The sequence below is a fragment of the Triticum dicoccoides genome, chromosome 6A (assembly GCF_002162155.2).
Source record: "Triticum dicoccoides isolate Atlit2015 ecotype Zavitan chromosome 6A, WEW_v2.0, whole genome shotgun sequence".
Lineage (NCBI taxonomy): Eukaryota > Viridiplantae > Streptophyta > Magnoliopsida > Poales > Poaceae > Triticum > Triticum dicoccoides.
This window is the reverse complement of record NC_041390.1, coordinates 623407460-623433685: the sequence shown is the minus strand read 5'-3', so window position 1 is coordinate 623433685 and position 26226 is coordinate 623407460. Positions and strand designations below refer to the sequence as shown.

At 47.4% G+C, this 26226-nt stretch overlaps 4 protein-coding genes across 4 annotated transcripts; all 4 read left to right on the top strand.

Annotated features, from left to right (window-relative positions):
- The first annotated feature begins 691 nt into the window (after positions 1 to 691).
- LOC119314750 (rop guanine nucleotide exchange factor 3-like) lies at positions 692 to 2701 on the top strand. The gene is made up of 6 exons (XM_037589446.1): positions 692 to 1016; positions 1110 to 1226; positions 1342 to 1496; positions 1613 to 1687; positions 1770 to 2048; positions 2167 to 2701. The coding sequence occupies exons 1-6, from the start codon at positions 773 to 775 to the stop codon at positions 2503 to 2505; spliced, it is 1209 nt and encodes a 402-aa protein (XP_037445343.1). The 5' UTR covers positions 692 to 772; the 3' UTR covers positions 2506 to 2701.
- Positions 2702 to 7809: 5108 nt separating this feature from the next.
- Positions 7810 to 9773, top strand: LOC119316163. The gene has a single exon (XM_037590502.1). It carries the CDS (start codon positions 7863 to 7865, stop codon positions 9771 to 9773), a length of 1911 nt encoding a protein of 636 aa, XP_037446399.1. The 5' UTR covers positions 7810 to 7862.
- Positions 9774 to 14377: 4604 nt separating this feature from the next.
- Positions 14378 to 20653, top strand: LOC119316162. The gene is made up of 6 exons (XM_037590501.1): positions 14378 to 14761; positions 15605 to 18367; positions 18552 to 18605; positions 18947 to 19289; positions 19389 to 19555; positions 20166 to 20653. The coding sequence occupies exons 1-4, from the start codon at positions 14378 to 14380 to the stop codon at positions 19205 to 19207; spliced, it is 3462 nt and encodes a 1153-aa protein (XP_037446398.1). The 3' UTR covers positions 19208 to 19289; positions 19389 to 19555; positions 20166 to 20653.
- Positions 20654 to 22054: 1401 nt separating this feature from the next.
- Positions 22055 to 25301, top strand: LOC119318610 (serine/threonine-protein phosphatase PP1-like). The gene is made up of 3 exons (XM_037593187.1): positions 22055 to 22355; positions 24314 to 24873; positions 24962 to 25301. Exons 1-3 carry the CDS (start codon positions 22175 to 22177, stop codon positions 25133 to 25135), a joined length of 915 nt encoding a protein of 304 aa, XP_037449084.1. The 5' UTR covers positions 22055 to 22174; the 3' UTR covers positions 25136 to 25301.
- Positions 25302 to 26226: the final 925 nt, after the last annotated feature.

Sequence of the window (26226 nt, the reverse complement as noted above, 5' to 3'; positions counted from 1 at the left end):
AAACTCTGAGGCCATCTTGACTCGAGGTTAATTTCGTGTAAAGAAAAAATCAATGACATAAGACTTAGATGCTCGCTCATCTCCTCTGCCCGCTATGGATGGAGCTCTCTGAGGCGTCGATGCCGTCCATGGCGGTTGGCGGCCGCTGTTCTACGAGGACGACGACGTCCATGGTGGGCGCATAGACGACGATGACATCCCAGTCTCCTCCCTCCTCCCTTTGGCGGTCCGTCATGCTTGGGCGCACGACGGACTGGCCCAACGCGGCCCAAGTCACATCAAGGAAGCCTTCCCTCGGATCTCTCACGTCCTGCGTCTGCTTCTGCTATCAACTTGATGACCAGTTCACCTCAAAAAAAAAAAAACTTGATGACCAGTTAGTCGCCTCCCACCTTCTTCCCTCTTAATTTTATGATCCAGAGCCCACACTGATTAAGATACACTGATCCTACACACATCCATTTTTTCATACATTCTCTTTCATTTTTCAATTGGTGGTCGTACGTACTTGGTGCCTGCCATGATCATGTACTACCACCAACTGAAAAAAAAATTGAATATGTTGTGCCAATTCATGAGTAGCACGCACGTAGCTGGCTGTGGGGAGTATCTGACTTTGCTTTCAAGTTTGAATCAGTGGACCAGCCTATGCCTCCTTGTTGCCAAGACTCAACGCTATGCCGCCCTCTGCATGCCTCTTAGCAAGCCGCCAGCCATTCTTGCACCATCCATACTTCTTCAAGGTCCAAAGAGGCGCTAGCTAGCAGCAGCAATGGGCGACAACTCGGCGTTCCCGGGCTTCCACAGCCAGTACAGCCACGACCGCGACTACGCGCGCCCGCTCTTCCGCGTCGCCTCCTTCTCCTCCGAGAGAGGCGGCGACGAGCACCAGCACATGGCCCGCACGGCGTCCTTCAAGGTGACCGCGGCGCCGTCGCGCCTCTCACAGGCGATGAGCAAGCTGAGCATGAAGAAGCTGCAGCAGGCCGTCGACGAGAGGTCCGTGGAAGACGAAGGTATTCATGGATGGATATAGATCACCGGAATCTGTTTTTTCTCTTCCTGTTCCTGCATGCAGTCTGGCTGATGAGTGTCGTGCTGCTCATCAGAAATGGAGCTGATGAAGGAGAAGTACACCAAGCTGCTTCTCGGGGAGGACATGTCCGGCGGCGGCAAGGGCGTCTGCACCGCCGTCGCCATCTCCAACGCCATCACCAACCTATATGGTACGAACTTACCTAGTTCGTGCTACGAACTATACGTAGTAATTGTAGATGAAACAATTTTCTCTGTTGAATGAACGAACTTGGTCCTGAACTCCTGATGCATGCATGCACGCAGCAACTGTGTTTGGGACCTGCCACAGGTTGCAGTCACTGCCCCCTGAGAAGAGATCAATGTGGAACCGGGAGATGGACTGCCTCCTCTCCATCTGCGAGTACATCGTCGAGTTCGCACCAACGGTCCAGGCCAGGCCCGACGGAAGCACCCACGATGTAACCCATGCCAACATCCATCACACATGCCTGCATCCTTCCTCATAATTATTAAGTTCAAGCTTTCTTCTTAATTACTAACAAACATATTTGTATGTGACTGCTGCTACGTGCAGGTGATGGCAACCTCGCCGCGATCAGACATTCTGATGAACCTCCCCGCACTGGAGAAGCTAGAAACCATGCTCCTTGTAAAGTCTCCTTCAGATACTCTCCTATCCTGTGTGGAAGTTCCAATCGGCTTGACTGACTCTGCAATTTGCTTGCTTGCAGGGCATATTGGACAGCTTTGACAAGGCGGAGTTCTGGTACGCGGACCAGAGGAAGCAGTCCTTCAGCGAAACCAAGAAGCCGTCGTTCAAGCGCAACGAGGACAAGTGGTGGTTGCCCGAGCCATGCGTGCCGGAATCAGGCCTCTCCGACTCTCTGCACCGCGAGCTGCAGCACAAGCGGGACCAGGCTAGCCAGATCCACAAGATGGCCATGGAGATCAACAACGCCATCCTCTCCGAAATGCAAATCCCGTCCTCATACATTGAAACGCTTCCCAAGGTATGTAAGATCTATATACGGAAATCAAGTAGATCTCCATGTAGCTAGTTTGTCCAAAAATTTAAAATTTCAGTTTCCCTCTCTGATGGGTTATGCATTTCTGTTGCTCGAACAACAGACCGGGAAAGTCGGGACAGGCGACGCCATATACCGGTACATGTCCTCGGGGGATCAGTTTTCACCGGATCACCTCCTCGACTTCCTCAACTTGAGCTCCGAGCACGAGGCGCTCGAGGTCGCCGACCGTGTCGAGGCTGCTATGTACGTGTGGAGAAGGAAAGCTAGCATGACCCACGTGGTGACCAAATGGGAGAATGTCACCGAGCTGAATGCCGATGGGGACAAGAACTTGATCCTGGCAAGCAGGGCCAGGAGCCTGCTGCTGTGCTTGAAACAAAGGTTTCCAGGCCTCTCACAGACTACCCTCGACACAAGCAAGATTCACTACAATAAGTAATGATTCATGTATAAGATTATTATAGGAGATCAAGTGGTTAAATAAAATGAATATACAGACTACTCCATGTTATCATTTGCTACTGTTTTATCAGAAACCGTTTTAGCAACTGCATCTCTTCAGGATACCAGAAATGATCTTTTTTACAAAAAAGAACAGAGACGTTATACAAATCATATATAGCAAACCCTTTTGAATCCTCTTTTTTCTCCTCTGGCCCACAGGACATTGGACAGGCAATACTTGAAAGCTACTCAAGGGTGCTCGAAAGTTTGGCCTACAGTATTGTCTCCTGGATAGATGATGTTCTCCTTGCAGACGAAAATGCAAAGCAAGGGAATAGCACCAGAATACAGAAGCAAGTATTCAGCCAGGTCTCTCCTCAACGCTGACGAATCGATGATGATGAACAAATCGTAGAGTTAAATGAGTTGATTCGTTTCCTGCACGCACGCACAGGATTATTTTGTGATTGGCGTCATGACTTTACCCAGTGGTGTGTTTGACATTGTTTTTGTGAGATGCATTCATGTCATGATGTGTGTAATTACATGTATGACAGCTTCAGCACATTCTTCCAGACCCCAGCAGATCATAAAAGGTCATAACCATTAACTGTTTCATTCAGATACATCTTTCATTGTCCTGCTGCGAAGTAAGCCGACCGCGCCGCCCCGCTCCTGTCAAGCTCGAGCTGCCTAGGTCAGCGCTTCATCCCACCACCTATCAGGCCCGACGAGCGGTCCACGGAGCTGCATCCCTACTCACCAGGTCCATGCACATCGCCGTAGATGAGATTTCATCTTCAGAGCGCGCCAAACTAGCGCCGCGCCGCAAAATCCCCTCTTTTAGCGTGCGCGCAACCGGAAGAGCTGCTCCAGCGGGCGCGCGAAAACACCGCGCGCGGCAATACGTAGTCCAGCGCGCGGGCCGAAACGCAATTGCGCGCCGCTTATTTGCTGCGCCCGCTCCCGCGCGCTCCCTCGCATCTCCCCCCCCCTCCTCCAGCCGCGCCGCCGCCGACCGCGCCATCCGGCGACCGTTCCGGCGCTTCCCCGGCCTATCCCCGCCCCGCGCGCACTTTCTCCGGCCCCCCTCTAGGCCAGCCGCCCCGCGCGCGTGCTGGCCCGCCGACGAACAGCGCACGCGCGCTCGCTGCCGTTCGGCGCCCGCTAGGTGTTCGACAAAACGCCTAGAAGGTATGTATTGCTCAAAAGCCATGAATTTCGTGCATGTTGATTGTAGTTTTTTATTTATAGCATAGTATTCAACATTTAGATGAGTTCGTCGTATGATTCTTTCGAAGAAGAATTTGATATGGAAGAGGAGGAGGATCTTGCGATGATCCTAGCTATGCATATTAATAAAAAACCGAAACACGGTGGTTCAGTTATGGGTCGGCAAAATTTTTGGAGGGATAGGATCGATGCCCACAACAGATTGATCAGGCATTATTTTGCGGAGAATCCCACATACCCCAAGTCATATTTTCATCGCCGGTTTATGATGAGCACCGAATTGTTCAGGCGCATTGCAGAGAAACTAGCGAGCCATGACCGCTTTTTTCAGCAAAGGAGGAATGCCGCCAGAGAGCTCGGGCATAGCACCTTTCAAAAGGTGACAGCCGCTTTGCGTATGTTGGCATACGGTATACCGGCTGAACTAGTTGATGATCACTTGGCTATGGGTGAGAGCCAAGCTATCATGTGTGTCAAGCACTTCGCAGTCGGAATTGTGCAAGTGTTTGGCGAGGAGTATTTGAGATCTCCCACCGCTGAAGACGTCGCAAGGCTTTTGGCGATGAACAAAGCTCGCGGCTTTCCTGGCATGCTTGGCTCAATAGATTGCATGCATTGGAGTTGGAAGAATTGTCCAAAGGCATGGCACGGGCAATTCCACGGCCAAAAAAAGGGTTCCACTAAATCCTTGAAGCGGTGGCCGATCAAGAGACTTGCATTTGTCATGCATTCTTTGGAATGCCTGGATCTTTGAATGACATCAATGTTGTCAACCGGTCACCACTGATGAGTAAGATTGCAAATGGGGAGTTGCCACCGGTGCAGTTTGTAGCAAATGGCCGTACATACAACTATGGCTATTATCTAGCGGATGGCATCTATCCAAAGTGGCAAACATTTGTCAAGCCGTTGAAAAAGCCAGAAGGTAAAAAAAATCTTGATTTTCACAATGCTCAGGCGGCGGCTAGAAAAGATGTGGAGGGAGCTTTTGGGATTTTGCAAGCCCAATTTGCTATTGTGAGATGACTGGCTAGATTTTGGGATCAGAAGATGCTTTGGTACATAATGCACGCTTGTGTTATCATGCACAACACGATCATCGAGAATGAGCGTGGCCAAGATGTAGACTACTCTCAGTATGAGCTCTTGGGACATTCGGTGCGAGTGCGACGGAAGACTGAAAGGGTGGCCCGTTTTGTTGCCTCCTATCATGCCATTCGACGTTCCGCAGCGCATAATGATCTTCAGAAGGATCTCATTGAGGAGTGATGGGCATGGAATGGACGACAAAGAGCATAATGATTTGCGCGTTCGTTATTGTATTGTTGAACTATTTGTTGTGTTTAATTGCACTATTTGTTGTATTGGACGATAAACTGTTTGTTTGAGTTGTAATAAATAAAATTGAACTATTTATTTTTGTTTGTTTTTAATTTTTTTGTTTTTGTTTTTGAATGCATATGTTGTTTGTGTGCGTCGCGCGCGCTACATTTTTGCGCGCTGCTGGAGCGGCGCCCGCACGCTGCATTTTAGCGCGGCTGCTGGAACCAGCGCCGCGCGCCGCGCCAAACCAGGCGATGCGCGTGCGGCATATGTGTTTTTTGCGTGCGGCGCCTATTGAAGATGCTCTCAGGAAGAGGATTCCTAGAATAGCTCCTTCTGGACAACATGGTGAATAAAAATTCCTTGTGAGAACATTGCCTAAATTAGAAAATGTGAAAACAAAGGTCCTCCAAGTGCACACAACGTGTTTGATACAATGTTGAGAGGGGGGAGAGGAGAAGGAATAAGAAATAGTCAACATGTGCATGTGGTGTTTTTTTTGCCAAGACAGCTCCTGACGAGTAGGCCACGCAGAAAAGTGATCAAACGGGGCAAATCGACCGCTGCAAATGAATTACGCTATATGCAATTTTTTGCAAGAAAAAAGGGATTACGCACTTTTTCCGCAAATCTAATCACAAATGTGATAGTTTGTCACGTCTATCATTATATTGACACCCCTCCATGGTAAAATTAGACCAACGACAGTAATCAAGAGGAGCAATCACGGCAAATCTTTCAGCCTCACAATTTGAAGATATTTCACCGAGAAACCGACATGGTTAGTTGGTAACACACCTGCTTGGCTCTGTTCGTTGTGCACGTTGCATTGCCATGCCGCCGCATAAAGCGCACCTCACTTTAAGCTTAATTCATGTACTTTATTTGTGCGACAAGTAATTTCGAACGGAGGGAATATAATTTGTGCATGCACCTTCGATTTGCTTTGTGCTTCCTTACGACCATCTCGCCACCAATCTCGTTGCAACCATATAGAACATCAAATCTAGAAAAAAAATAGCATGGTCCATGTGTGTTTTTTCATATGACTCGTTGCATTTTTGCTTAGCAGATAGATTTAAGTTGTCATTAATTTTTACGACGACTTCCTCTACTACAACAATGTTTGCCCGACTACGGTGAGGAAGGGGCGATGACGGCGGCGCGCCTTCGGTTCACTTCAGTGCTTGTAGTCGTCGCTAGATAGTCTATGAGTCTGGATGTAATTTTACTTCTACTAGTGTTCTTCATACTATCTTGACAGTTGATGATCATGGGAAGTTTTCTTGAAAAAAAAAGGCACGACTCCCCCGAACTACTTGGCTTGTTTGTTGTGTCGAGGCTGCGCGTCGCCACCGCCGCCGCCCGCCGGCGATGGAGCTGCTGTCGACGCTCCAAGCGCCTCCTCCTCCTCTGCCTCCCCACGACCCCTCCGCTTCATGGGCGTCTGCTTCGTGGGCGGCGCGGGGATCTACCCTCCTCACCGACCGGATCCTCGAGACCTGGACGCCCCGTGTTCTTCCCCGGCGGCTCAGCCAGGACCCTCGCCGGCCGGGGGCGTCAGGTCCCACCGCGACGGGGACAAGATAATGTTGTTCCTGCGCCTCGCGCCGCTGCCGCCCCTGCCGGTACCAGCGGCGGCGACCTCCGGGAGCTGCTCTTCACGTTCTCGGTGAGTTGACTCCTGCTGCCATCAAACTCGGTACTCTGAAGGCCTCGGTTTTGTGCCTGTCTGATGTGAGGAAGCTATTAGCTATGTGTAGTATATGCTGTGTTCTTCATGTATAAGTAATAACATTCTCTTGCTATAATTTAATTTCGCATGGTTGCTTGTAGCTACTTACTGATGTAAAAGAGCAGAGGTTAAGAATGTCGGAGGGGTAATTAAGGAGTATATTTCTCTTTGCTTGCTTTGGCATCTCCCCTTAAGCTTGTGGGTAGCTGACGAAAGGAGATATGCTAACCCATGTCTTTCCCCTTTGCTCTTACATTTTGCACAAGAAACGTATAATACAGGCACGTGGAATGCTTCTTTACTCCTCTGCTCCTTTGGCATTGTGTACAAGAAAGGAACACACACATATATATATATAGAGAGAGAGAGAGTGAGATGATGGGCTATAGTTAGCTCTCTGTATATCAGAGCTTAAGGTATACCACAATGAGATAGACAAATCTTGCGGCATATCGCTGTCTCAAAGAGCCAATTCATTCCGAGGTATGCAAAAATATTTTTGATCAGTTCTCTATCTATGTTCAATGACTGTGTTCCTAGTTTGTAAATAAAATATCTTGGACTAGTATATATACTTATGTGCAATATAGCTGTACTCTTGCATCGATCATTCTTCTCGCTTTGTTCTTCTAGTTTTGGGAATAGAGTACGAACAGTAGCATGTAGTACTAATTCCCGCAGATGAACAAAATTTGAGACTTTTTCGTTACACCCCACTTATGTGAATAGATACGATAATACAATAATATATTATATATCCTAGCTGTTATAATTAATCTGATTAGATAAACATGTTCTTGCAGAATTTTAGCCACATGTAAATTAAGCAAGTCTTAGGCTCATGTGAATTGATATGTCTCTATATTTTTTAATGTGGGCTGCATGCATGTGTACACTTTAAAAGTAGCAAAAGAGGAAACTGTAACACATATCATGGCAGGTTATTGTTTATTTGCAAAGGTTAACTTATTATTACCAGTACTACTAGCACATACTCCTACACAAAAGCCACGCTGATGTATGTACGTATTTTATTGCATTACTAGGTAGGGGAATCAACAATGACACAGGAAAACCACTTGGCAATGAAAAGCTCGGGGCACCTGTTCAATGAGTGGGAGATCCGGCTATTGGTGCTTCTTAGCTTCACAATGCAGCTTTTTCTTTTCTTTGTTGGTGGCCTCCGGCGGCGTATCACTAACAGCGCCCTCAGATTTTCAATCTGGCTAGCTTATGTGGGAGCAGACATGGTAGCTGTTTATGTCCTGGGCCTCATCTCTCGCGTGCACCTGGATGCCACCACGGAAAATCATCATCACCTGGCTTTTCTTTGGGCACCCTTCCTCCTCATACATCTCGGCGGACAAGATACCGTCACTGCTTTCGCCATTGAGGACATCAGCCTCTGGCTGAGGCACTTGTTGAATCTTGTTGTCCAAGTCTCCCTCACCCTGTACATCTTTTGGAAATCGACCAATGGTCTGAATATACAGGAGCTTCTTCTTCCAACCATCCTCCTGTTTGTTTCGGGAATGATCAAGTATGGGGAGAGGACATGGGCTTTGTGTTGTGGCAGCCTCATAAACATCGCAGAGTTCCCTATCCCACAATATCTGACAGATTTAGACAAGATCCATGTGGGTTCTACTTCTTCTTCCTATTCTGGCCTTGTTTCCAAGGCTTTGTTTTCCATAAAAGAGGTGCGTTGGATTTTTTCTAGTTACAGTCCTTTGGGAACAGATCTCAGCATGAATTCAGATCTACTACTTCCAGACTATGCAGCCAAGTTATTTGAGACCATGGAGATTGAACTCGGGCTGATGTTCGACGACATCTATACCAAGGCGCAGGTGCTTCGAACATGGGGTGGCATCATACTTCGGTGTCTCTCAGATATTTCCTTCTTAGCTGCTTTTGTGCTCTTCTCTGTAAGAAACAAGGAGAGACACAATACCGTTGACACTGCAATCACCTATGTACTGTTTATCGGCGGTTTCTCTCTGGAGGTTTTTGCTGTATTTACCGCCATGGTGTCACCATGGATTTGGGCATGGCTAAAGACGCGGCACTGCAGCTTCCTTTCCTCCATCAGCATTAGCTGGCAGAGGAAAAGGGTGCTGTGGTCAAAATCCATGGGTCAGTACAGCCTGTTGAACTACCTGGGACAGTGCGACCAGCAGTCAAGTAAAGTGATGGCGGTGGTCAGAAGATTGGTGAATGCAGTTTGCGGGCGAAAGCAGAAGCTCTGGGTCAGTAAGCTGTTGGACACCAAGTTCGTGGGGGTCGATGAGAAGGTCATGAGATGCATTGTGGAGAGGATCAAGCAGTATCAGTCTACAGATGAATCAAGCATGCTCCCACAATGGCCAAATCTTGCTCCACTGCTTCAAAGGTCACTGCGGGTTCCCGAGGCGGATTTTCATTTCCCCATTCTCGTCCTCCATATATACACGGAGGTAATGCTGAGCAGGTATGCTCCCACCGCTACTGTGGACGGTGGTTTGGACCGCGTGTGCCGGACGATATCCAACTACATGGTTTACCTTTGTGCCACGCACCATGAAATGCTGTCGGTCCAAAACAGTTCCAACCAAAGTGACCTAGCATACATCCTTCACAGATTGTTTAGCGTGGGGACTAATACTGACATCACTAACATCATGCCTAAGGCGGTTGGGTTCTTGATCGATTGCCGTTTTCCGGTGCCCCCGAAGGTGTGTACAGAAGCACATCTGTTGGAAATCCGAGATGCATGGGTAGGGTTCCTCCTCCATGCCGCCAGCAAGTCACGGCCGGAGATGCATGCGGCGCAGCTGGCCAGAGGAGGGGAGTTCCTCACCTTCGTTTGGCTGCTCATGGCCCACTGCAATCTCGGGAACTCTAGGGGCTGCCCAATCGGGTTGCTACCTATAAGTGGCGATGTTCAGTGGCGCTGTGTCTTCCATATTCGCCCTCCACCACAATCCTCATAGGTAGGTAACACATAATAACTATATATACATTTTTCCACACGCTTGCTGACATCTACAGTATGAATCTCTTGGTATGTATAGACTTGAAGCTAGCGAGGCAAGATATTATACATACATATATATGCTAGATATATCCATGTCGATCAGTTCTAGTAGATACGATGATGTATAGAATTTGTTGTCTAAAGTGAATTCTTCTGTTCCCTTTCAGGTGCTGCACAGGCCTTTGTACGGGTTTCAACCACGGCACGCCTTTGCGTTCTCATCGATCGGCATAAGTCGGGATTCATCCTCATTGCGCTTGTGCGCTGCTCAAATAATGTGCTTCCACCCGTAGTTCTTCTTTTCCTATCCTTGTCTCTTTTAACTTGCAATGTAATTCAGAGCATCACTGTTTATTTATTCTATTTGTTCATAGCCGTTAATCCATCTGATGGTATCCTGCTGTCCACCTGTGGAACCATGGCTGTGTCATGTGCAGTGCAGTGGTAAACTCAGGCAAGTGGCTTGAGTATCATGTGCCGCATCCTAGAATACATGAGCTCTGTTATTAATAACAGGGTTTAGCCTAAGAATGTGCAACATATATACATTTCCTCTTGCTATTTGCACAAGAATTGCCACTGCTCACTAGAGATGCATTCATTTAGCGGAATTTGAAGAACATACTGTAACAAGTTGTTAAGAAGATGCAGAAGTGAAACAACTGAGGATGAGATATTGTACGGCGGCGCCCGTCGGTACACACCAATTTTTAGATGCAGCGTTTGATCTTTGGTCGTTGGAAAATCAAATGCCCGAGGAAATAATGTATGGCATCATTAAGGCATGATCTTTTGTTGCGGGTAAATTAAGGAAGGTTTAAACATGAAGTATATCGATTGAGTCTTCACTGTACATTGGGCCGTAAGGACAACACTGTACAGCCAAATGCGAAAAGAGCAAAATGGTCGCCCCCACATGTTCTGAGTGTTTCTTTTTTCTTTTTGATTTGAGGGTGGTAATGTTCTGAATTTGTCTACTCCTGAAGTAAATTTTGAAATGCATGGAACATGCTGAATTTTTGTCGTGCTGAAAACAGAGCATGTACCTTAAAAACAGAGCAAACAGAGCTGCTTGCAGGTTCAGAACCTACAGACTTGTTTGCAGGTTCAGAACACATACAGAGGATGTCCTGCTAAAAAAGTTGAAAAAAAATGGGACCTGGGAGTCAGAACCCAGCTCCACCCTCCGCCGACGGCCCACGGTGGCGCCAGAGCTCGGCCGCGACGAGCAGGTCCGAGCTCGCGGCATGCCGACGACACCATGCGCTCGGCCGCAGAAGCACGGAGCCGGGCGGCCAAAGAAGCTAGCGTTTCTGACTTCGGCTGGAAGTACGAAGCTAGCTGGAGCACGCACGTCGACATAGGTGACTTGGGCGGCTCGTTTGCGCCCACGGCGGCGCCGTAATCTTGGCCATTTCTTTTTTTTTTTCTAATAAGAACACCCAAAGGGCATCTTAGATCTGATTATCATCGAGGAAAACAAAGGCCAGTGAAATGGATAGACAACTGAACGTAGAACGACCAGTAAATAAAAAAATTACATTAAAAAGCATACTAGTCTTCTTTCTCTGATTATACGCCGTCCGCCGGATATTAAAAATAGCACTGAACCAACAACAAAGAAAAGCGACACCTGCAAACACCCTCGCCATACAAGGCTTTGAAGACTGGAATAGCCACTCGCCACTTGAGATGAGATCTAAAAGTCATTGAAGCTGCATCGGCTGGAGCATCACCCAAAGCAAAACAGACTCGCAATACACCACCACCAGTGCAGAGGATTGGAGAAACGCTCATGTTGTGTGCGCTCCTGCGAGACCTTGGAGGCTTGACTCGATTTGTAGTGCGATGTGGTGGGCCGAGTGTATTTTTTTCTTGAGGGAACTGGGTTGAGTGTAAAGGTATAAAAAAATCATGAAAATCCTAGGCAGGCCATGGCCCGGTTTCGGCCTGTGTTTCAGCTCCACATTGGGGTTTTTCTATGCCCCATGCATGCGTGATACCTATGACTTGCCGCATGCGCCATAGGCATCACGCATTCTATCATAATTCTTCCCCGGGCCTTGTCTCATGGAAGTTCACTAAGACTTCAATTTGTGTAGGGCTTTTTCATGTGCCATTCGTGATGCCTATGCAGTGAAGGTTCTTTTATATTGGAGACAGTTGCATAGATACTCTCTTCGCTCTAAAATATTTACAGTTCTAGGTTTGTCCCAAGTCAAACTTAGAGAAAATTATTGATGAATCATATGTCATCAGTCATATAGTGGATCAGAAGGAGTACAAGGCAACACATGCCACGATGCCTCCGCCATTTATTGATTGTTCACTTAAGATAACTCATATGTTTACGATAATCATCTTTTGTCGACCTGCTACCAATTATCTTTATTTAAGTCATTTTCGTGGCTTTTTTTTACAACAAACTATAAAATAAGTATAGCATAATGCAACTGCATAATCGAGCCCACGTGGAGAAATAGACAGAAGAAGTTGGAGAAGCAAATTATAAATCACCACATTGCCAAACATGGCTTAATCGTCAAAGTCAAATTAAGCCACCAATGATTTGCCTCCCTATTTTGGAAATCGTACTCTCATATGGTGATATGAAACTTTTTTTTGAACTTGGGTGACGTTTATTAAATAAATAATAGTCATGTCCATTACAAGAGAAGAGATTAAGGAATCAGGAGGATGATCACGCCACCCCTCCGGAAGTTCCACCAGTAACTAGCTAGGGCCAACCAATGCGCTGTGACATTACTTTTTCGGGTACAATGACGCGGCCTTGCTGAAAGAAGTCATCAACTTTTGACAATCATCAGTAATCACGGCTCCTGAAAGCTTGGTATTCCGAGGGATCTAACATGGCATGCACAATTTCCAGCGAATCACATGCAACAGCCACCGAGTGAATCTCCATCTCATCTATAAGACGCAATCCGTCAAGAAGGGCACATGCCTCCATCAAAGCGGCATCCTGAGTATATGCTTTATATGAATAGGATGCCCCCACAAAAATTACATTGCAGTCCTACAACATAGCTCTACTAACTCATGCCCCAGTATCCGAATGGAAACTCAACATTTAGCTTTATAATTCCCTAAGCATGCTTGATTAACTGCAGAAATTTTGGTGGGCCCTTCCCCATTGCCGCTAGCAAATTCGCCACAGTACCTAGTGATATGAAACTCCGTTTGGTTTTTTTTTGAGGGGTGAAAAGAACTTTATTCATCACCGAAAACCACATGATGTGGGATAATGAAACTCCGTTTGGTGATGAAGTGTCCTTTAAACCAGGCATATGATTGGGATGCAACATCCTATCCGGGACAAGGCCCATGTGCAACGCAAACTGGGCCACCATTGCACTATAGATAGAAGAGAGGTGGAAATGATGACGGGCTTGGGAGCTATAGCCCAACGACTGAAGGAGCGGAAATGATTTTTCTTCTTAAATAATATAGAAACTAAATGCTAGTTAAATTAGCTCTAAAAAATCCGTGTTGCTTATAGTAATGTCATCTCGAAGCCAAGAAAAATACTCCCTCCGTCCGAAAATATTTGTAGAAAAAATGGATGTATCTAGACGTATTTTAGTTCTTGATACATCCATCTTTATCCATTTCTCCGACAAGTGTTTTCGGACAGAGGGAGTACAATCCTACCAAAAGGAATTGTTAGGAGAAATTTCACTTCACCTCTCTCTTTCATTCTCTTACTCTACACCTCCTAGACATGGTGGATGCCACGCCGGCGCTACCTCACGGTCCAACATTGAGCTTACACCAAGCATAGTCGATCGACGCATTGTCCAATTTTGCTTTGTGGCTTTGTGCTTCATGAACATCCATCTCGTCTTTGATCCCACTGCAACACTATCAGGCTATCCTAGAACATCAAATCCAAAGAAAATATAACTTGCAAAGATATATTCATGCCTCAGTTTGGGCTTAGCATAGATTTTATTACTCCCATCCGATCCAAACTAATTGGCGTTCACTTAGTATTTAACTCACATAGATCTATTGTATTGGCTGAAGTAATAAATGTTTTTATGTCAAGTCACGCATCAACGTCGATTGTCGACTTCACTTTCATCGTGACATCCACAGCCAGGCGGCGGACTCCGGTGGAGAGTAGGGCGTGGACACGGACGTGCCCACGTCCAGCGAAGAGTAGGACTTGAAACATGGACGTGCCCCCGATCGGAGAAGAGTAGAATAGACTAATTACTTTTGTCTTTTGTTACGTAAAAATGTTTGGTGTGTTCGTTTTAGCGATCTGCATTGGAGTCGCCATAACCCTAGAACATCAAATCCGGAGAAAGAACAACTTGCAAGACACATTCATGCCTACATTTTGGCTTAACACATACAGTAGATTTAGTTGCTATTTATTTGTTCACATATTATAGACTTAGTTATTTCAGCGTAATAAAAGTTTTTATTTATGTCAAGTCGCAAACCCAAAGAGCGACCAAACACCAAAGCAAACGACTCCCCGGGAACTACTTGGCTTCCTTCCTCGCGCGCCGCGACCGCCGCCCGCCGGCGATGGAGCCGCGGCCGCCGCCGTCGCCGTCGCCGCCTCAGGCGTCCCCCTCCTCCGCCGTGCGGGTCCTCTCCCGCGCGCCTCCCCCCGCCTCCGCCCCCTCGCCGGCCGCGGCCGCCTCGCCGCCGCACGACGGTGGCGTGGTCGTCGTCGGCTTCGTGGGCGGCGCGGGGAGCGCCGCCGCGCGCCTCGCGGACCGGATCCTCGACGCCCCCGTCTTCTCCCCCGGCGGCTCGGCCAGGGCCCTCGCCGGGGGCGTCAGGTACCACCGCGACGGGGACAAGAGGATGGTCTTCCTCCACCTCGCCTCCCCTCCCCCGCCCCCGCCGCGGGAGGCGGGCGGCGGGAGCACCGACGACCTCCCGGAGATGCTCTTCATGTTCTCGGTGAGTGCTGCCCCTCACTGTGATTCAGCCATGGATGGATTAAGCTCGCCAGATGCTGCTACTCTTAACTCTGAAGCCCTCAGATTTTGTGCTTGCCTGACTGCTATGCCGTCTTGGTCATATAAGACTCTCTCCCAGTGTTGCGATGAAACTATCGTGCTTGCTAGCTACTGATGCAAAAGAGCGAAACTTGAGAAGAATCTGGGGGCATAATTTTGATACGCTGTATTCGAAGTTCGGACTGTACATAATATTTCTTATGCTTGCTTTGACATTTGACCATTGGTTGAGTGCATAGCCTTTTAGACTGGGTGTTACAATTCTAATGCTGACTGTTACAAGTTCCAGTGATTAGTTGCAAATAGCACTGTTTCCTCATCCTCATTTGCAAAATGTAACTTGAACATGAAGTGAGTGTTGACTTGCAAATTTTACCTTGTTTTGGAAATTTGGTGCTAAGGTGGAAGGGTTAGTGATATTTCCCTGGTGTCACACTGCAACATCTTCACTTGAGTATGGGGGAACTAGTACGTTCGCAAATGTATGCTAAGCACGTGCGAATTCCTGCGATCCAGAGATGGCAGAACTTTGATAATAATATCTAGCGGGCTGCTTTGGTTTACTTTGTCCATGTAGAGCTGGCATCTTAGAGCTACGCTTCCAACAGTTTTACAATAGCATCTACTCCGTAAGATTTTTCCCTTATTATTATTCTGTTTGTTTCATTCACCAATGTAATGATAAATAGCTTTGGAAACAGAGGTGGCTAATTGAAGTTTAAGATTCACTTATTTGAAGGTTGATTCTGATGTGTGCTTTTATATTTTTTGGGAAAAATTCTAGGTATGCCATGTAATAATATTTCTCCAAGAAGGCTTCCGGTTCGACACGCAGATCTTGAAGAGTTTTAGGCTGCTGCAATCTTCGAAGCATGCTTTTGCACCATTTGTGAGATCACTAGTAGCACCGGGAACACCATCCAAAGCTGCCCCTTCTGGCACCCCGACTCGGCCTACCCGCAGGGCTTCATCAATCTCCCCTCCGGCACGCCGTGGAGGCCATTCGGGCCGCCAGCCCTCAGCCATCTCGTTGATGTCAGGAACCGGTTCCCATGCTTCTGTATTGCCAGGCCAATGCATCCCTGTTGTCCTCTTTGTCTTTGAGGATGATATCATTGATGGTCCAAGTGCTGCAACAAGTTTGGATGATATGGGGGAGACATCTTCATCAAATCAGGCTTCTGGCACTTCAAAAGGTTCTGGCTCAGTGGTAATGCTCGCCCGACCTGCCAGCAAAACTGAGGGTAGTTTCACAAAGAAGCTGCATTTGTCTCTGGAAGGTCAGATCCGGTTGTTGCTGAAGAGGTGCCGGACACTTACCGGTCTGGAGTCGTCAGGGCATAATGGTCCAAGGGGTGCTGGTAACGTGAGCCATATTCCTTTGTTCTCACTTGATGCATCCAGAGTTGTTGCCCTGTTGGACCGCTCAATTAATAAGAAACGGGAGCCACTGGATATCATCGCAGGACTGTTTGAAGATTCTTTCAGCTCCAAGTCATCGTTGGATGTCGCTTCATTAGAAAATAACTGCCAATCTGCAAACCACGAAGATGTTCAGTTGATCAAGGATTTTATATTTCGGCAGTCCGATGGACTGAGAGGGAAAGGCGGGTATTCAGGCAATGCGTCTGCTGGCTCTGTTGCTGGTGTCGGTATGGTGGCTGCGGCAGCAGCTGCAGCAGCTGCGTCCGCATCATCTGGGAAGCCAGTTAGTGTTCCTGATCTCCCTAGTTTTGATAAATGGTTCTCCATTAGTACATCTATTCTATCTGGACTGATTAGTGCAAAAGATGGGATCGATAATTCCGAAAGTATGAGGGGATCATCTACTCATACAAGTTCTGGTTTGAAGAATGAACAATCTAGTGCTATTGAAACTGCTTTATCTTGCTTGGAAAGCAACAAGGGGCTTAACATGAAATTTTCCTCATCATGGTGCCAAAAGGTGCTTCCAGTTGCTAAGGAGGTGTACTTGAAAGATTTGCCTGACTTTTACCCAACTAGCGTGCATGAAGTGCAGCTACAGAAAGCATTGAGATCCTTTCACTCAACAGTCAAAGGACCGGCTGTCAAGGTATTCTCCAAGAAGCTAGAAGATGTATGCAAGACAATCTGGGAAGCTGGAAGGCAGCAATGCGATGCTGTCAGCCTTACTGGCAGGCCATGCAAGCACCAGCGTCATGGTAAATTATCTTCATCAGATGCTGTCGAACAGCATTCTAGTGGTTACGTCTTCCTCCATGCATGTGCCTGTGGACGGTCACGTCGCCTTAGAGATGATCCTTTTGACTTTGAGACAGCCAATGTATCATTTAACTGCTTCTCCAATTGTGAAGATCTACTACCCACCCTTGTGCTACCGAGGGGGGTTGATGCTAGTTCATTTCCGGCATCCTCTTGGCGTTTGGTGCGCCTTGGAGGAGCAAGATATTACAAGCCAACGAAAGGGTTGCTCCAAGCTGGATTTTGCTCAAAGGACAAGTATCTTTTGAAGTGGACAATATCTCTTGGCAAAGGACAAGGAAAAAATGGCACCCATGCTGCCACTAAATCTTCCTCCATGACATCTAATGTGAACCCCCAGATTCCACCTGCTGTTTCTAGAGAAGTAAAGTCCATTACAAACCAAGTCGCACCAGAAATTAGATCTGCGAAGCTTGAAAATCCCAGAAAACAACCTGAAGTGCAATCAACGAACAACTCAGCTATCAGTTTTGGTAAAGGTCATCCAAATTTTACTATGAAAAAGCCTTTCGCTGAAGTTGTTGCTGGCAGCACAACTAAAGATTCTGAGTTTCCTGCTCTCCAGCTGAAGAGACCACCAAAACCTGCTAGCCGAAAAGATGAACGGCAAGTGAGCGTAGCAGAACAGACTAATGGCCGAATCAATGCAGCTCTCAGTCAAGGACCTGTAGCTGAAAATGAATCTGAGAAGATGACCAAAAATATGAGCAGTGAAACTGCTGATGGGAAGCCCTTTCTACAGATCGGGAGCAACATAGTGCCAGTTACTGTTGGAAATGAGACTAAAGAAGCTGCTCAAACCGTACAACAGTTTGTAGTATATGTGGGATTTGAGCATGAGTGCTCGTACGGTCACCGTTTCTTACTGTCAGAGAAGTATCTTAAGGAAATTGATTATGAAAGATCCTATCAAAACAATGAATCAGAAAGTAAGCATAGTTCACAAAAGTTGCCCCCAAATGCATCTAAGTCGGCAGCAACTACAGTAAATGGAAACAATGGGCGGAAAGCCAATAGGCCAATGGAATCATCAGGGAGAAATAGCAGGCAGCAATTGCTTCAGCCTGGCGTTGATGGGGAGACGTTGCGGCCTGCTCACATTCCTTCAGATCCACGTAATGTCAGAAAGGGAGAGCATTCTCTTCAATACGTTACAGCCGATGATGGTGGAGAAGCATATTCACTGTTGAACAGAAATCTGCCGATATATATGCACTGCCCACATTGCAAGAGCTCAGACGGGAAGGGGCATCAAGATGTAAAGGCTGCTGGTGCTGTGTCACAACTTCAACGGATTTTTATCGTAAGTTTATTTTTCAAGCTACAGTTCTTTTATCAGCATTTATATGATTTACATTGGGAACATAGGTATTGGTAGATGTAAAATTTTTATTTCTAATACTGATCTTTAAGCACTCCCTGCTGAACATTGCAGTATCTATATACTGATCTTTATGTCATTCCACTGATGTTGCTTTCTGGTGCAGGTGACACCTGATTTCCCTGTCCTGTTGGCTAGCTGCCCAGTTGTACAGTTTGAGGTGAGTACAATCAACAGTACCTATGTTATCTTCTCAACACTTCAATGTTAAGCAAATAAATTACTATCTCTGTACACCAATATAAGACGTTTTTGCAGTTCAATTTGAACTGCAAAGACGTCTTAGATTAGTGTACAGAGGGAGCAGTAAATTGTAGCGCATTATCATATTTATTACTAAATGGATTCCTTGTTTCTCCTTTTGGGCACAATCAACAATACCTATGTTATCTTCTCAATACTTTAATGTTAAGCAAATAAATTAGTAAATTGTAGTAATATACCTCGTGCATTATCATATTTATTACTAATGGATTCCTTGTTTTTCCTTTTGGGCATCAGAGGTCATGTCTGCCATCAAATGTATCTGACCGTGATCAACAAGGATCGTTCAGTCTTGGATGCCGAGTTCTCCTTCCACCCGAGAGCTTTCTTACCCTGCGGCTTCCATTCGTATACGGTGCCGAGACAAGGGATGGAAGCACATCCCCCCTCAAACACCTCGAGCAGCAACCAGAGCTGACAGCATGGCTCGTCGGAGGCACAGCTTTGCAGATCGTGTCAGCCGGGCACGTCGCCGAGAAAGAAGCCAACGTCCCGTGATGCTTTTGGGGATCTAAGGTTTTGATGAGTGGTTCAGGCGTAACTCTACTCACTTTCAGGACGTGCATGCAGCAGCCAGCAGGTAACCTTATAGTAACAGTAGTTTTGCACTCTCTTCATTACTCGATACCGCTCTCTTTTCAGGAGACATGTATAACTTTATCTGTTTCTCGTTCTTCAGTATGTGTCCCGCACTCAAGGCATCGGATTCCGGGTTGCTTGCCTGTGTATGTGGTTGGCGTAGCATGGTTCCTGTCAGAGGTGTTCTGCTTCTGCTCCTGGGATTTATTTATGCCGCCAAGCTGTTGATGTAGCTACTACAAGAATACTGCACAGCCAGAGATACAGGTACACATACGACTGCATCTCTGCATTTCTACTCCTGTGTGCCATTGCGATGGGTCATCATCGGTCACTAGTTAAGAGAAACGTGCATTACTGATGCAGGCAAATCAGGACACCGTTTGGTAATGTTTAACCGATCGTTAGTAGGATAAGTTTTGCTTAGATCCACCCTACAGGCTACAGATGAGCCAAATCCCGCCACGGCCTGTTACAACCCTGGCGCCGAAACTCGTGTTTCGTGAATTACTTATTGCCCTTGTGTTTGCAAAGCGAGAAAAGGCGCCCGGTCTGTCCACTTGATGATGTGTTGCACAGAATAATGTGGTCTTGAAACAAACTATTCCCCCCTCCAACTTCATATGACGCCCATGAATCCTTTCTTTCTCCCATGTGTGCCATACATAGTTACATACTCCCTCCCTCCGGAAATGCTTGTCAGAGAAATGGATGTATATAGACGTATTTTAGTTCTAAATACATCCATTTTATCCATTTATGTGACAAGTAATTCCGGACGGAGGGAGTACATGGTTAGTTTCATGCATCCATGGTTGAGACAAATCCAGACGGATTGCTTTGAAAAGTAACCCTGAACACTTTGCATTGCTTGCAGCCTTTCCATGGAGATAAAAACGTGGAAGCTCCAGGTCGCCGCCGCTCCTTCTAGTCCGGAGATCTGCGCCGCGCCGCACCGCACGCAAGAGTGTCGAAACACATGGGGTGTAAAGGCAGAAAGTGGCTAGGTGGGCACGGTGGAGACCATCACATGCCCGCTCTGCTCTGCTTTCCTTTCTTTCACTTGCCCAACAACGGTTTTCACGTGAACGGGGGAATCAGGACGACGGTGTTGCACGGTTGTGTAATTTAACCGATTTTCTCATTGGGTCGCCGATCGAGGCACCGGTTTTTTTGTACTAGACAAACGGCTGTGCTCTGCTACCTCATGATCCTTTTCTTGGCTGGCTGAACTGGGTTTTCTCCAACGAATTATCTGCAATCATCTCCTTGTATTTGTTTTTGATAAGACAATCGAAATGATGTAAATTTACTCTGTAATAAAAAAAAAACTGTCTAAAATAAACCTAGCAATGTTATGCACCACATGATTGGCATCCCTCTGCAGTGTTCAAATGACACCGAATTGAAACGTTGAGCAATGAGAAAGAACTCCGTCAGTCAATATGGAATCACAGGGGCTCCAAATTTCTGTCAAGAATCAACGAGCTGAAGTGAGTCCGATTCCGCAATCGCTCGCTTGCAACACAGAGATTCAATAAACCTCAGGCCATTCAGAAGGGCTACCGCTTCCGCTGTCGCAACTTCAAGCATGTGATGAACTAAGCATGTCAGAGCCCGCCATGGCTTCACCCCGATCATCTCTGAGGACTTGTGCAGTCGAGCCGCAGCCATCATCAAAGAAAGACGCGTCAACATTCGGTTTGCAGGTTCGCATACGTTGGGTGCAGGACTGTTTTCTTGATAATTTTGTGTATAGTAACTATAGTGTGTGACAGAGACCTCATTTCTAAATGGAGAATATGTGTGGTTTTCCACTCCCAAAAAAAGTTCGGTTTTACAATGTAACATGAGTTCATTTTCGTCCGACAGACTTTGGAGTTATAGGTGAATTATAATGGGGTGCCAAGAAAGAAAGAAAGAAAGAAAGAAAGAAAGAAGCAACAAACACGTGACGTACCATATCCATCGAGCATGCGCCGTGCGGGTTGCGACTACTCTTTTGTTCGTTGCTGTCAGTTAAAGTAGTGCATGTCATGGAAGGAAAAATATACTCCCTCTATAAAGTAGTTACTTGAAATGTCGTCTTATATTTGTTTACAGAGGAGGTACTTCCTTGCGGCATGTAAGAAGATTGACCGGTTCGACCGGTCGGGAATGCAGGCGTTTCTGGCGTTGAAGTAGAAGGCACATTCAAAAGGACATATCCGCTGGAGACACACCTCCGCACGACCATCGACGATGCTAGACACACCATCGGGACGAAGACTAGACGGGGAGAATCTTATTCCATCTTTAGCGACCCGCTTTCGTCTTGTCTTCCTGAGCAGGACACAAACCCTAACAAACCACGAATGAACTACTGAAAACAAAGCCCTCCCAACGGCAAGGCGCGAGACCCACTGCGCCGCCATGGCCCTAAGGCCACCGGAGACGAGACGGACTGTCGGGAGGCAGGGAACCCTAGATTTTTTCTGGGGAGGCGGGAGTTGAACCTAAACACATATCCTATTGAATTCATACTCGAGCCAACTCATGCTTCAATTAATGCTTCAGTTAATTCATCCAAAATTCCAAACTGATAAAAAGAGGCGAACAATATATGTTAACACAGCCAGTGAGATCATCTTTGGGCGGGCGAGTTTATTTATAGGAGAGAGAGGATACGGTCACGGTGCATATAATATTAGGCGCGAGGATTAGTGACAGGCTCACCCCCATTTGCCACTCGTACCAGGGCCCTTATTTGGCAGGGCCTTCGGGAGCCAAGCATCGCCGGGCCATATAACGAACCAAAGCCATGGACACGGGCGCACGGACGCTCTCCACCTCTCCTCCTCTCGCAGCCCGACCTCCTCCACGGCGAGCGGCAAGGAGAGATCGTCGATGGACGGGCACGCGGTGGACGAGCTGATCCGGCGGCTCCTGGACGGGAAGAAGGGCAAGGCGCCCGGCAAGAAGGTGCAGCTGAGCGAGGCGGAGATCCGGCACCTCTGCGTCACCGCCAAGGGGATCTTCCTCTCCCAGCCCAACCTCCTCGAGCTCGAGGCCCCCATCAACGTCTGCGGTGAGTCCCGTCGTCGCCGGAGTCGGACGCAAGGGAGCAAGCTCTCGTGCCGCCGTGCCATGCATGCATTGTCGCTTTCCTTGTCGATCGGTGGATTCGGTTAGTTTTGATTGACGTCGTACGTGGGGTTCTGGATCTTTGGGTGCTCGCGGTGTGCGTGCGTGCATGGCCTGCAGCCGTGTGCCGCGCCGCCGGCCGGTCCCTGTGGCCTCGCCTCCTTGCGGTGGAGGAGTTGGTCGTCATGGAGCGGATCAGGGCTGCCTCCTCGCCCAGACCCGGGCTCTTTTTTTTTTTTGCGGGAAGTTACAGGGTTTTTATTCCAAGATAACAGAGTTACAATCCTCAGCGACTAAAACACTGGCACGCGGAGGAGCTTGCCCCAGCCAACACGCTGTGCTATCTCCACACCCTCCAAAGTTCGCTAAGCAAACTGCAACCCTATTCTGATCACGAGAAATTTTTACAGGAACAAAAACCCTATCACTTAAGAGAAATTTAATCTCCTGGATCATATGGCCGTAGGCTGATCTATCCGGGCTCTCACCACCGTGGGATCTTCATGGTCGTTTTGATTTGTGCTCGTCTAGTCGTCTCTTACTCATGAGGTCGTCACCTGGGGGGCCTTCCATTGCCTCCACCTCGTGCGAGGGAAAATATTCCGATTGGGTAAAAAATTCGGCGACCCTCCAAACGGTCGAAATTTCGCTAAATTCAAAAATCATTTTGGAATAATAATTCATGAAATTTTTGTTTAATTTTGGACAGTTTGAATTTAAGCGCATATAGATAGATAAAGGAGTGTGTAGCGCCCTTGGTACTCCCTCCGTTCACTATTATAACACGTTGTAACCTTTTTTTTTTGAATCAGATGTACTCACATACGTAGTCCATATTGAAATATTGAACATCTTATAATAATGAACGGAGGGACTCCAAGGATGATGAGTTTCGTACAGATATCTGTTGGCCCCAAGTTTGAAGTTTGGCATGCTCACAATTTCTGCATACTTTTGTTCAGTATGAATTTACACTAGAAGGACAATACGTGCTTTGTTGCGCCCGCCACTTATGTTCCTAGTGTTGCACGGGTTTTATTCTTACTTGATAGTTGTTTTTGTTTAACTCGTTGAAATTATTTACATGCTACTAGTTCGTTTGGTGTGCGGGTGAAACCAACCGAGCGTTTTTTAATGTGCTGTTTGGATGGGTCTATTTAAGAGTGTAATTGGAAAGAAACTTGTAATGAGTATATTCTCCGTCTAAAAATATTTATCATCAAAATGAACAAAAATGGATGTATCTAGATAGTTCTAGATAGTAAGTATTTTCGGACGGAGGGAGTACCAAGTACACGAGGGAGTTACATGTTGGGCACGTGTGGTAGGTGACGCTTCCTTCTAGCCAAGAGACTCACACCACGCAGGCACTTACTAAGGGGACCCACTAGATCCCGGCAGAAAGCCAGGGGAGTTACCCGGTCAAAATTGTGTATCCAGTCCCAATTTGACGACCTCGATTGAATGAGTGGGCTTCAAAATTGGGGAGTATAGTGAAATTAGCGATAATAAAATATGAGCCTTTCGGTACTCCAACTTTAGACCCGCATAATTAGGTTGGTAGTGATCTACCACAGCGCTATTGATTACTGAGATCTGAGGTCCTTTTTACACGAAATATCAGAATTTGGTTGAAATTTTAAACCTTCCTTGGTAGTCGGTTGTGGCGGGCTTGGTCCCCGATGCTCGCATGCGTCTCCTGCTCCCCTCGGGCTGATGTTTGTCCTGGATGATGGCTGACATGACATCTTGAAATTGATGAAATCACTGAGGCTTCTCGTAGTTGATGAAAACTACTTCACCCAACCAATTTCCTTCTTAATGAATATACATACATCTCTACTGCATGGTATGGAAATAAAAGGATGTTGACGGGGTTTTGTGCATGTGTACATGTTTCAGGCGACATCCACGGGCAGTTCTCGGACCTGCTCCGGCTGTTCGACTACGGCGGGCTGCCGCCGACGGCCAACTACCTGTTCCTGGGCGACTACGTGGACCGGGGGAAGCAGAGCATCGAGACCATCTGCCTGCTGCTGGCGTACAAGATCAAGTTCCCGGACAACTTCTTCCTGCTGCGGGGCAACCACGAGTGCGCCTCCATCAACCGCATCTACGGCTTCTACGACGAGTGCAAGCGCCGCTTCAGCGTCCGCCTCTGGAAGCTCTTCACCGACTGCTTCAACTGCCTCCCCGTCGCGGCCCTCATCGACGAGAAGATCCTCTGCATGCACGGCGGCCTCTCCCCGGACCTCGACAGCCTCGACCGCATCGCCGAGATCCAGCGCCCCGTCGACGTGCCCGACCAGGGCCTCCTCTGCGACCTCCTCTGGTCCGACCCCGACCGCGAGAGCCCCGGCTGGGGCGAGAACGACCGCGGCGTCTCCTTCACCTTCGGCGCCGACAAGGTCGCCGAGTTCCTCAACAAGCACGACCTCGACCTCATCTGCCGCGCCCACCAGGTAATTAGTTACAAACCTCTTCCCTCTCCTCTCCATCCTCCGTGCATTGCCATTGACGGTTCTTGGTGGCATGGCGATGGAGGAGCAGGTCGTGGAGGACGGGTACGAGTTCTTCGCGGACCGGCAGCTGGTCACCATCTTCTCCGCGCCCAACTACTGCGGGGAGTTCAACAACGCCGGCGCGCTGATGAACGTCGACGCCAGCCTGCTCTGCTCCTTCCAGATCCTCAAGCCCTTGAGAGCCAAAGCGCAGGCGGACTAACAGAGTTTTTATTATATTGTTATTAGAGGCTCGGTTAGAATCATGGAGATCTCATAGATTTGCATGCACGTAAATATTTATCATCGCAGATCCATGGTTCTTTCGAATCGTTTGCTTGTAATTCATTATATATGTGTATATAGTTATATAGAAGCATTCACGTCCACTAGCAAAACGTCATCTAAGAGATACTCTAATAGAGCCGTCGTATCAGCCCCATCAGCATAATAACTGTCAATATGGCAATTTTGACCGAAAAGGCCACTCAACAAAGTTGCCATCCGTCCCCCAGTCGCCATAATTTATAAAGTACACCCTCTGTAAACTAATATAAGAGTATTTAGATAACTAAAATAGTAATCTAAATGCTCTTATATTAGTTTACGGAGGAAGTACGATCCATGTACGTCTCGAGAGACTCCATAGTTGGAGGCTTGGGCGTTGATATGGAGCGGCCTTCATTGGCAAACATCTGCCGGCCAGCCATCATCGCTAACCTAATCTTCTTCTGTTGGCTGATGTCGGCCTGGCTGGCTGGCCGACAGACACACAGACATGGATTTCTCGAACGAATGATCTGCATTCTGAAATGCAATGCAATGGCCTCCAGGCTCCAATCACCGACCCTACCTAATCAGCTGACACCAGTTTCTCTTGTTCTTTTTTATGGTTCAGACAGGTTATTACTTGTAATTTTTTTCTTATTGCAGAAAGATAATTTGCTACAGCTGATGTTGAGTGGGACTGCCACGTGTCGGCCGCTCCTTAGTTAGGTTCGGTGGCTTGAGCGTGTCTGCACATGCCCCTTCCATTTTCTCCCCTCTGAATATGGGGTGCAGGTGCCCACCCAAACCCAATCAATCACTTCCCTCGTGTTCGTGTCTGCTAAGAAATGAAGCTACAGAGTAGAGAACCGCTCCAAATGCCCAACCCCTCCGAAGGACGGACGCCGGCGGAGCGACGTCACTCACATGGGTTGAGATGATGAGATGGCCGGCCGGCCGGCCGGGGCGGCGACGTGCATGATGACGTCACTCGTACCTAGCCTAACAAAAAGGGACCATCCTTTATATATCTGTCTCACCACGCAG

Coding starts and splice junctions, on each gene's coding strand:
- LOC119314750 (XM_037589446.1), top strand. CDS start 773: ATGGGCGACAACTCGGCGTTCCCGGGCTTCCACAGCCAGTACAGCCAC. Junction 1,227..1,341: donor CGCCATCACCAACCTATATG/GTACGAACTTAC, acceptor GCATGCACGCAG/CAACTGTGTTTGGGACCTGC. Junction 1,688..1,769: donor AGCTAGAAACCATGCTCCTT/GTAAAGTCTCCT, acceptor GCTTGCTTGCAG/GGCATATTGGACAGCTTTGA.
- LOC119316163 (XM_037590502.1), top strand. CDS start 7,863: ATGACACAGGAAAACCACTTGGCAATGAAAAGCTCGGGGCACCTGTTC.
- LOC119316162 (XM_037590501.1), top strand. CDS start 14,378: ATGGAGCCGCGGCCGCCGCCGTCGCCGTCGCCGCCTCAGGCGTCCCCC. Junction 14,762..15,604: donor AGATGCTCTTCATGTTCTCG/GTGAGTGCTGCC, acceptor GAAAAATTCTAG/GTATGCCATGTAATAATATT. Junction 18,368..18,551: donor AACTTCAACGGATTTTTATC/GTAAGTTTATTT, acceptor TTTCTGGTGCAG/GTGACACCTGATTTCCCTGT.
- LOC119318610 (XM_037593187.1), top strand. CDS start 22,175: ATGGACGGGCACGCGGTGGACGAGCTGATCCGGCGGCTCCTGGACGGG. Junction 22,356..24,313: donor GGCCCCCATCAACGTCTGCG/GTGAGTCCCGTC, acceptor TACATGTTTCAG/GCGACATCCACGGGCAGTTC. Junction 24,874..24,961: donor TCATCTGCCGCGCCCACCAG/GTAATTAGTTAC, acceptor ATGGAGGAGCAG/GTCGTGGAGGACGGGTACGA.